Genomic DNA, 10,944 nt, shown 5'->3' with positions numbered 1-10,944 from the left:
GAGCATGTACCCGAAGGAGCCATCGAGCTGCAAGAACAAGTCCGAACCCCAACACGATCGAGGAGGATCCAAGAGCATGAAGAGCAACCTGAAGATCCACCCGAGGAGTAACCCGACTTCACCCTTGTGTACCCCATCGAGTAGATCATCGGGCCGGTCTGGGAAGCTAGGTCAAATGGGTTTCCATATATAAACCCCCTCTTCCCCTAGCTTGCAACGGAGCACGCCGCAGACCCTCAAACAAGAGAGCGAGAGCTCCTGTGAGAGAACTGAGCGACTCAACATTTTTCTTCTTGTTTTGCATTTTTATTTTGTAGTTTTCTTAGATTTCTATCCTTTACTTTCTCTACTCTACTGTATCTTTTAATACAATGTCATTTTCGTTCATTTTGATTGCTTTGTTATTCGTTTCTATGTCCGAGTAGTGTAGTAAAGTTTCTAGGGATGAGATAGATGATTTTGTGTTCTTGATCGGTTAGGATGCTTTAGTTGATTGTAAATGATTGATAGATTTCCTTCTAGATTGGTGCTCTTAATGCTGTCAACAGACCGAAAGGTTGAGATTAGATCTAGGGCGTTTACAAATGCTACAGGCCGAAAGGAGTAGATAAAATGCTTGATTTAGCCAATGCTAGAGGTTTACTTAACTCTGAGTAACAAAATTAGATGAGTTTAAGTCTACTGACAATAATGAATCGTTCTTAATGCCTGCTTGTTCATATTGCTAGTGCGACAGTGTGGTAATGTGTTCAAGGTTGATTGTTGCTAGTGCGAAAGTGTGGTGACAAGGTCTTAGAGGTTCATTGTCTAGGAAATAATTGCTTGAGGCATGTAAGGCATCCGTATTGGTCTAGAACACTTAGGATTCGATTACCCCCATCCTTAGGAACTTTCGTATTTTATTTATTTGCATTTCTTTCACTTACTCGACTACTTACCCGATCAGGTACACGATAACCTGTATCGAGTAATACCTCGAGCTGTTCATATCTCACTTGTATACTCGATCACCCCACTCGATCTTGTACTCGATTGCTTGCATCGAGTGCTTAGGTCGTGTGGTTTACTTGTTTATATTCTTTTACTTTGTTTATTTTAGGAATCGTTAGAACCAAAACCCTAATTGCTTGGCTTGACTTGCATTGTTCTGATCATATCCTTCCTGCTAGCAATACACAACCATTTGGATTGATAACCCTTTGTACTAAAACTGCATAGGGGATTGATACCCTGGGTGAAAACCTGTCTATCAACGATGAAAATTGTAATGTAGTGGGAAAATTGCACCAAGAGAGCTCGACGTATATTCTTGTTTCAGGCACGAGATGTAACAATGCAATGAAGAGGAGACATGTGTAACTTCATGATCAAAGGACATAAACAATGTCTTGAGCCTGAGATATAAATCATGTCACGAATGCGAGACCTAAGTTGTGTCTCACGCACAAGATAAGAAATTGTATGTCACGTACATCCTCACATGTGGATATTATCGTACGGTAAGAGAATGTTATCATATACAAGATCAATGCCACGAGCAAGTCTTATGACTGACAAGAATGTCATAACCTACAAAATGGTCATGGCACATAGATTCAAGTACAAAAACGATCCCAGTCAGGACGCGTTAAGAACTCAACATTGTCTATACGGAGTCACTATTCGATAAAGCTGCTATGGTGACGTCCCAAGCCATTATAGATCATTTCAAAAGGTACATGACTTTGAGATTTTGTTGGCTAGAAAAATAATATCATTGTTTTTAACTACTCTCTAAATTCTTACTAAGAAAATAGAGAGTGGGGGGCTAACTATTGGGCATAATTTTATCATCATAAATAAATAAATATAGTTTATTTAGTCAGCGCATATTTTGCTGGATAAAATCAGCGTAAATAAGAGTTTATCTTATAAAAGGAAAATCTCGTGATTAGTTTAAGGAACCGAGAATCTCGTGACTGACTCTGTCAAGCGACCGAGAATCTCGTGACTGACTCTGTTACGAGACCGAGAATCTTGCGACTAACTTCGTCAATGGACCGAAAGTCACGCGACTAGATCTGTTAAGAGACCAAGAGTCTAACGACCGCCTATAATAGCGGGCCAAGAGTCCCGTGACCAACCCTATCATAGATAGAGTCGGCAAGCCCAAGACAAATCCTAAGGGATTAGGGCAAAGGAGTCTCTATATAAGGAGAGCGGCCTCTATGAGAGACAGGGGAAGAGACAAAGCAAGAGACCTAAAAACACAAGACACACGACTCAACTCTAGAATGCGGCTAGAGTTTATAGATTGATTCGCTGTGCCTTGAATTCTTGTATTTGAGATTGAGACTTTGATCAATAAAAACAACTATTCAACATCTGTTTCTTGTTTCCGTAATCTTTAAACGAATCGATTATTTTTGCCCAAACACCGCAAAACACATATAATGGACACGTGGCGCCGCAAATGTAACATAGTTGTTCCTAGTTTTCAAGTTCTACTCGCTTATACATAGTTGTACTTTTTGGGATTTTTATGTATAATTAGTTGTACTTGTATTTAAACTAAATTTGTGTAGTTGTACCGAATATTTTACTTATTTTCAGTACATACTCTATGTATTCATGCAAAAATATGTGTCAAAATCTTATTTTTATGTGTTTTGCAATGGAATTGAGTTAACAATAAGAAAGTCATCTTAAAATGATAAGGTCTTTCTTGTACACAAATGAATTTAATGAAGACTAATCTTTTTTTATGTCACACAAATTTCAATTTATACAGTGAATATGATATAGTGAATACGAATAATATAACATTTGTGTAAAACTTTTTAATTTTATACAATCGTAATTTTAAAAAATTTGGTCGTAGTTGTACCCGTAGTTGTACCATGTGTTATAAACTGAATGAGAACAAAAACATACATAGTTGTCCATTAGATGACCAAGTTGTACAAAAACATAGAGTATAAATACATTGAAAATATACTAATCTTGAATTTTATCTTGGCTAACTCCCTTGCTCTGAAACTAGCTATCAAAGTTTTTCTGTGGCTGCCATTTATACTTTCAGAAGGTTGGTCATTGTTTTTGTTTTCTGAAAAAAAAAAGAAGTAAAAGTAAATTAGCACATAATAAAACATCTACCAGTTATACTACTTGTACCAGTTATACTCAGTTGTTCTACTTATACTCTATTTGCAAATTGATTCACGGACAAAAACACTAATCTACCTACGTTTCACTACGAATCAACCACTACAGTCCATCAAGGTGTTTTAATCGACCCAGAAACATGGTTATCCATCTAGTTTTCATTAATTTCCAATACCAATATCTAATCTAATTGAAATCTCACAGTTTTAAATACAATACCAAATCTACTAATGACTTCATGGATTAAGATGTTAGAAGTGAAAGAAAAGAAGAGGATGATCTGGATATTAAAGCATCAATTTCAATGATGGAAGAACAGCTGAATTTTGGTCATGAACGAGGTAAGCATCACCAGAAGGGGAAGAACGTGGAATTCCTTGATTGGTTGAATATTTCTTTTCTCATTTGTCAAATTTTGTTTATTTTTAATTAATCAATTCAATTAAAAGTTGGTTTGGTGATTCGATATGAATCGGTTTGGTAAGGGTAAGTTGGGGGATTGAAAATGTCATTAAAAGTAGAGGAGTATACGAGACTGAAAAAGAGTGCTGAGAATTTTTGATGGAGAGTAGAGAGCTCCCGATATTAAAATCCAAAAAAAAAGATGGGGAAGGGATTGATATATGGTAGAGTGAGAGGGGAACTACAGATCTCTTATATGGTAGCTGTACATTCGGTTGAATCAATTATTTTTAAGGAAAATCAAATCCCCATACTATTGTTTTATATGAACTCTCTCTTTCAATACATACATGATACATGTATCAGTATGGCCTGTTCTGATGAACCAAGAGTTGCTGAAATCGAAATTTTGGAGACGGAAGTGTTCTTTCTTCTAGCAGACTAAAACCTTTGTCTTCGAAAATTAATTGAGAGCTTTTTTTGGTTTCACAAAGTACAGTGGTATAGGCTGAGTATATATATGATTACAAGAGAAAAAAAATCAAACTTGTTTCGTGACAGATTACATAAAGGAAAGAGAAAAGGAAACGGTACTAACTAGTAATTACAATGAAACCAAATGGGTTGTGGGTTAGTTACTCCCAAGGCAAGGGCGAGGTTCAAACAAGGAAAGGCTTACGGTGGATACCTAGGCACCCAACAAACAATGTTAGTGTTAAAATCTGACTCTTTCTTCTTCTTCTTTACCACATACAGCTTGCTTGCTTTTGTTTTCTTTTTGTCAAAATTGGTGTACCAAACTTCAGTTGAGAAGAAACATTTTGGCTTTCAGGAGATGTGGGATTGGCGTGACATTAGAATCATCCGTTGTTTACTGCTTTCTGATCTTACGGTTTCTCCATTCTGACCAATACCAAAAGCTTTTTTTCTTCTTTTTCATTTAGTTATAGATAATATAAACGAAGAATGAACCAACCAATAAACAAACGAACTTACTTCTATAGTACTGTCTGGAGAAAACCACTTTAACAATATCCCTAGATGCACAACTGTTGGAATCATTTTGAAAACCAGCGGTATCGTAACCTGCCAAAAACCATCAGCCAAACCAACTCAGCTACTTACTTGAACACATAAGGAGAAGAGGCTGTTCAGAAAGTTATTTGATCATACCAGGCTTAGAGCGGTTGTCCCGAGGAGAAGCAAATAGAGTTTCCCCTGAAAATTTTCATAACTTTAAGCTTCTTTCTTCAAAATACCTTATATAATCTTAAATCCTACTATGTGTTTGGTCCAACGAGGAGTAAGTTGTGTTACTTACTTCGATAAGGTGAAGATTGGAGGCACGGCTAAGTAGTACAAAGGCAAACTCTCCTATCTGAGCCAGAGATATTCCAACCTGCATCAATTTGACTCGATATGGTGAATCACAGAGTATACGAAAGCAAACATGATAGATCATAATCAATGTGAGACATAATCTTTTACCAGGAGAGACGTCTTGTTGTTGTATCCAAATCCCTTGACAACGGTTGTAACTATTGTTGTCTTTATGATAATTACTAATATCACAGAGGCTAACAGTATATCCACATGAGTCCACATTAACTAGCATCCCAATGCTGGCTAGGAAAAGAGCAGCAAATAGATTCCGGATGGGTTCAATCTGCATAAAATATTAAGTATCTCAGTCAGACTATGAAATCTTTAAGGGTTTAAGATAGGAAATTTGTCAACTCACTGCTTCCTATCAATCACATTCACACCCTACCAAGTTCCCAGACTAGGATCAAACTCTGACTCTTTTTCTCTCTCACATTTGAGAACACTAAGAACAGTCGAGGGAGGAGAAAAAAAGATTCTAGATGGAAATGATTCAGCTTCAAATTAACATAATCAGGAGAAACATGTTTGGTAACATGTGGTCAAAACGTACTTGCTCCAATGTATGTTCAGCGAGATCAGTTGTGGATATCATGACCCCCGCGGCAAAAGAACCCAATTAGAGACTTAATCCCAGCTTATCACTACACTGAAATCATAAAAGACCAGTCAAAAGAACCCAATTAGAGTGAAGATACTGCACTCGGTATCATCCTTAAATTAGAGAAATGGCACCGGTTACTTGGGGCGTTTTTTTTTCTTTTTGTTTTTTTTTGGTGTGTTGGTGTGTTTTTGTTTTGGTTTATATGAAGGGATCCAGAAAATAATAATAAAACCAAGAAATTGTTATCGGAATATGTGTCAGCCACGGCGCTTTTCTATTTTAAGGAAAATAATGAGAATATTTAATGCTCTCTATCTCTCTCTCTCTCTTACCGCCGCATCGATACTATCCCGCCGCCGCTTCTCTGGGGCTATATGCTGCTCCGTCACCACAGCCACATGAGACGGCAGAAGAACGGGAAGCACACGCGGTTATGATGTCGTTCCGCGAGTTGGGAATTTTGTCGAACACGTTGTGTGCGTGTTCCCTCGGAGGAGATGAAAGACCCGAATCCCTAAAAAGTGTTATTGATGAGAGTTGTTGTCGAACGGCGAACCGGTGGTTTGTGCTGCGATTGTTGGAGTTTTGATTTTGCCAATTTCGGATTCTTTAGGATTTTGACTTTACTCTTACTGTCTACAAGCAATAATTGCATTGTTTTTGATATAGGTCGATCCGTTCAGCAGCTTTGAATTGTTTTGGTAAGCTTGAACAGTCACTCTCAATCTCTGGATTACAGTGCTTTCTTACTTACTCCATTAGTTGATATAGTTATCCATTTAGCATCCTTAGCATGTGTGCATTACCTAAGAGGAAATAATACCTTCATTCGTTTTCTTCTTAGCTCTTGTGCTTTAGTACTTATGACAGAGCAAATAATTTGAAATATCTATCTTTTCTACTTACTTATCTGATTCTGATATACTGTTCACCTTTCAAAATGAAGGTTTCCATGACTCCCAATAGACAGTCGTGTTGAACATAGGCGTGACCGAAATGAATCTCGGCGGTCAAGACAGAGGAACACTTATGGTGAGATGTTAATGCTTACAACTATGTTAATGCTTTTTGCATCAACTACAGCAAAACAATGGAAGCCGATGGTTCCAAAATCTACATTTGTTGGACCTGCTTTCACAAGGAAGCCTCCAAAGTACGAGCGTTTCATCCGTCCATCTGGGCTGCGTTTCACCAAGCCCCACGTCACTCACCCTGAACTAAAATGCACTTTCTGTCTTGAGATCATTGGAGTTAAGAAGAATCCCAACGGTCCCATGTATCCATCACTTGGTGTCATGACCAGGGGAAGAATTAAGGGGTCAAACCAATGGGAATATGGACATGAGTATTTTGTGAGAGGTCAACCTGAGCTTTTGGTGAAGATGATGGTCAAAACTGGGATGAGAAGGCAAAGCCAAAGCCAAAGCGGAAGCAGAAGCTGTGGACCGCTTGCAACACTTACGAATCTGATCAAAAGTCGTCTTGGTTTAGAACATTCACTTTCATCTGCGAAAAAACCAGATGATGGATTCTTCCAACATGATGTTATCAATCTGTCTTTAGGTATGCCCAAGTTGATTAATAAGTACACATCTTGGTGGAATTTGAAGTGCTAGCTATACCAAGCTTGCTTGAAATGCTGAAACATCCACTTATCAGTTGATATAGACAAAAGGAGTGTGAGATTTAAGGGATAGTAATGATAATATTGTTTCAACCAGTAATGATCTTTTTCACCTATCAAGTTGAAGCATGTGCAATTGGTAGAACTGGATTACTGGCTATGGGGAAGAGCAAATTGGAAACGCCCAAAGGTACACAACCAATTTGAACCCAATAGTGTGTTTGATGGTTCCTTATCTTTTTCCTCATTCCGAGTGAGTTTGGATTTCGAAATTGCATCTCACCATCCCTTTGGAAAAATCTAGGGAAGGGAGGCTGATTGATCTTGTTGCTTTTCCAGTGTAGGCATGTGAAAGGTTCATGGCAGGGAGTTTCACCAGGTTTAATCAGTAGATGTTGCTAATGAGGGGTTGAAGTGTTTGGAACTGGAAGAGGAATCCATAATTTTTGATTGGGGAATGTGTGTGGGTGTTGGCTTCAGTTCATGAATCTAAGTGTTATAGAGGCTTCTGTTGTAAGAGTGATGAGGCTATAGCTACCAGTCCATCAACATACAAGTCATATGATGTTTTACAGAAAGTGTAAAAGGTGCCTTTGTACTGAGTATTGTGAATACAAAAGAGCTGCATTTTTTTAGTTGTGAAATTTGTATGCTCATCAAACCAAACATGTCAAATATTCTGTACACGTCTCATCCGCAAGGTAAACAATTTCCAAGTGTACTCAATACATGGTAGCAACAAAAAAAATGCAATTTTTCAGCAACATGTATGTTATTTTGCAGACTATCAATCAATCATAGTCTTTTCAGAAATTTCCAATTACTAATTCAAACAAATATCAACTAGTTGAGCTCATTCAACAATTTATCAACCACATAACTATAAGTATACAACAAATAATTAAAAGAAAGATACAGAATACAAACAAAGGTTAACCAAACTTTATAACCAGAGATCAAACTGAGTTTTTGTTTTTACCTCCTCTTGTTCTTGCTTCCCAAAAGCAGAGAAAAGTAGAACAAGATACGAAAGAAGAAGCCCCAAGCGACAGTAACCCACAAGCAATTCCATTTGGTGAGATCCGTAACGCCTTGCTGCTGCAAAATGTCATATCCTGTGGTCAAGCAAGTGGAGCTAGTGATCCTCATCCCAAGTGATTTACTCATTGTTGCTAGAAGCCTAACTTTCATCCCCCGAGGCACAGCGACGAGAGGTGTGTTGTCGAATATCTGAACTCCTCTAACGAAACACTTTGTAGGGTCACCAAATTCGTTTAGGAGCACAGCTTCGTAAGGGTACTTGACTAATGAGATGTAATGGAACCAAATCCAGTATCCAGGGATTCTATCTCGGTTGATGAAGAACCCACTGAACAGCAAGAAATAGGCCAAGATGGCTACCACAATAGTGTAACCAAGCATTACATGTGGAACAACGCCAGACAAGAAGGTGACGAATGAGCTTCCTGCCCAGAAAGAGGCTAAGATGACTAGGAAGTAAAAGAGGAAACCAATGAGACCTCCATCTAAGCCCACGCCCCAAAACGTGATTGCTGCGAAAGCAAGCGAAAGGATGATCAAGGAAGGGAGGGCAACAAGAGAGTGGGAAAGCACATAGGAGGATCTTCGGTAAGCGTTGTAAGCGGTTTCTCTCATGAAAATGAAACGTTCTTGGAGGAAAACGGGAAGAGCATCTGCGCAGGTGTAGAATGTTGTGGACATTGCAAAGGCAAAGCATCCGAGACGCTCTTGGACTCCTTTAGGGGAGTTATCTAGCTGCCAAAACATGGTAGCTAAAATGAAACCAGTGACTAGGACAGCTCCTAGACGTATCCCGAACAGTTCAGGCTGTCTGCGAGAATTAGTCATGGAACGTTTGGCTAGAACCGCGAGTTCGACCCAAAACGGGTTTGCGAATGTTGGAATGGTGGAACCAGGGTTCGAGCCAGAGTCAGGGTTGGTTGTGTTCGCTCCAGAGACGAGCTTCCCTTTGGAGATGCTTGCACTGATGGCTTCTTTTAAGGACAGACCAGTCTGAGTTCTTGGCTCTGCTTTCCTCTGTCTGAAACCTTTGTTGAACTCAACTAAACTTCTTGTTCCACCAGCTGATCCTTCCAGCTCACGGATCAAATCCAAAGCGAACTCAGTACGGTTCTCATGTTCTGGAATCGGGTGGCCGAACTCAGCGAAAAACCCAGGTAGCATCGCAGGGGAACCGCTGAAAACGGTTTGACCACGGGACAAGAAAAGAAGACGATCAAGCAATCGAAGAAGACGGTAACTAGGTTGATGAAGAGTCATGATCACCATGCTTCCACTCTGAGCGATTCTTTTGAGAACCTTGATCACACTAAGTGCACTCGTCGAGTCCAAACCAGAGGTCGGTTCATCGAGAAAAAGCAGAATCGGATCATGGATGATATCAATCCCAATTGAAACTCTCCGTCGTTCTCCACCAGAGATACCACGGTGGCCTTCATCTCCAATCACCGTGTTAGCAGCGTTTCTGAGTCCTAACTGATCAATCAAAGCTTGAACGCGAAGACTCTTCTTGGATTTGGAAAGGCTTCGAGGGAGACGAAACTCGGCTGCGAACATTAAGGTTTCTTCAACTGTAAGCATAGGGAAGAGAAGATCGTCTTGCATCACGTAAGCTGAGATGGCTTTTTGCATCTTCGAGTTGAGGACTTCTCCGTTTAGAGTAACGTTTCCTTTTAAGCTTCCTTTAGCGATACGGTTCGCTAACGCATCGATCAGTGTTGATTTGCCTGAGCCACTTGCTCCCATCACAGCTACTATCTCTCCGTCTCTAGCTTCACCGGAGATTCCGTTGAGGATCGTCTTCGTCTTGGAAGAGAAGAGACCCTCTGACGAAGGAGCTCCGGGATCAGAACTGCGTCTCCACGTGAACTTCCGGCGAACTTTGACGCTGTAAGTGAGATCGGTGAACGAGAGAACGAACGGTACGGATTGGTCCGGCGAGGTGAGATCCACATCGACGTGGTGCTGGTCATGATGACCGCCACGACGCGTCGTGTCGCCGACGTTTTGCAAGAGCTGTGCGAACGTTGGAGAAGACGACGCGCGGCCTGAGACACCGTTAAACTCCGGTGTGAAGAACGGTGACGTCATGTTGTCGTCTGCTGCTACCACACGAGACATTCTTTTTGGGTTTCTTTCTCGTGATTGTGAAGCGGGAAAATATCTAACGGCGTTAAACTACCGTAGTTAGCTTAGCAGGAGAAGAGAAGAGGAAACAAGAGTTATAACCAACGTTTTAATTTCTATTTCTATTTATAGATAAATTTCTCAATGTGGTTGGGCTGTGTTAACATGCCTTTGTTTTTTATTTTATAAGGATTAATTTGATGAAAAAAACAAAAAGTATGAGAAGAGTCAAAGTCACAAATGCTGATGCTTAATGTAGATGAACCTCCAAACCTAAACACAAGTAAAAAGTGTAAAACACAAAAAAAGCCACATGTCCGTTTCTGTTTCTTTAAAATGTTTTCGTATAGAATTTAAATATATTTTTTTAGGCCACCCTTGCCAAATTTAGGCCACCGTTCCCCCACCCACCTTTATACTCAACAAAATCAAGTTACAATGTGTAAAAGTTGAAACAGTTTCAAGACACCTCGTATGATAATCTTATATATAAACTTACTAATTAGGTGCGACTTTTTTTAAGTTTTATAGGTAAGCCAAAAAACAATAAAACGCCATCTTTCTTTGCCTTGTCCAGACTAGAACACTTGCTGCTTCGATGAAACAGTTATTGTCACTA

At 39.5% G+C, this 10,944-nt stretch overlaps 3 protein-coding genes across 6 annotated transcripts; 1 reads left to right on the top strand and 2 right to left on the bottom strand.

Moving 5' to 3' along the window:
* LOC104735364 (K(+) efflux antiporter 6-like) lies at positions 3,969–5,955 on the bottom strand. 2 transcript variants are annotated; one of them, XM_010455139.2, is made up of 7 exons: positions 5,866–5,955; positions 5,483–5,578; positions 5,035–5,212; positions 4,868–4,945; positions 4,720–4,764; positions 4,543–4,632; positions 3,969–4,466 (listed from the first exon to the last, which is right to left on the bottom strand). In XM_010455139.2, exons 3-7 carry the CDS (start codon positions 5,149–5,151, stop codon positions 4,434–4,436), a joined length of 363 nt encoding a protein of 120 aa, XP_010453441.1. In that variant the 5' UTR covers positions 5,152–5,212; positions 5,483–5,578; positions 5,866–5,955; the 3' UTR covers positions 3,969–4,433. The 2 variants fall into 2 exon arrangements, with proteins under 2 accessions (XP_010453441.1, XP_010453439.1); XM_010455137.2 differs by having other exon boundaries at positions 3,969–4,449.
* LOC104735365 lies at positions 5,593–7,792 on the top strand. 3 transcript variants are annotated; one of them, XM_010455141.2, is made up of 5 exons: positions 5,593–6,094; positions 6,203–6,234; positions 6,480–7,096; positions 7,255–7,347; positions 7,502–7,792. In XM_010455141.2, the coding sequence occupies exons 3-5, from the start codon at positions 6,571–6,573 to the stop codon at positions 7,507–7,509; spliced, it is 627 nt and encodes a 208-aa protein (XP_010453443.1). In that variant the 5' UTR covers positions 5,593–6,094; positions 6,203–6,234; positions 6,480–6,570; the 3' UTR covers positions 7,510–7,792. The 3 variants fall into 3 exon arrangements, with proteins under 3 accessions (XP_010453443.1, XP_010453442.1, XP_010453444.1); XM_010455140.2 differs by having other exon boundaries at positions 5,755–6,234; XM_010455142.2 differs by having other exon boundaries at positions 5,759–6,234; positions 7,497–7,792.
* On the bottom strand, positions 7,978–10,457 carry LOC104735363 (ABC transporter G family member 6-like). Its single transcript, XM_010455136.2, has one exon. It carries the CDS (start codon positions 10,317–10,319, stop codon positions 8,133–8,135), a length of 2,187 nt encoding a protein of 728 aa, XP_010453438.1. The 5' UTR covers positions 10,320–10,457; the 3' UTR covers positions 7,978–8,132.

Source organism: Camelina sativa, chromosome 13, assembly GCF_000633955.1.
Source record: "Camelina sativa cultivar DH55 chromosome 13, Cs, whole genome shotgun sequence".
Taxonomy (NCBI): Eukaryota; Viridiplantae; Streptophyta; class Magnoliopsida; order Brassicales; family Brassicaceae; genus Camelina; species Camelina sativa.
This window is presented reverse-complemented; position numbering and strand designations above follow the sequence as displayed.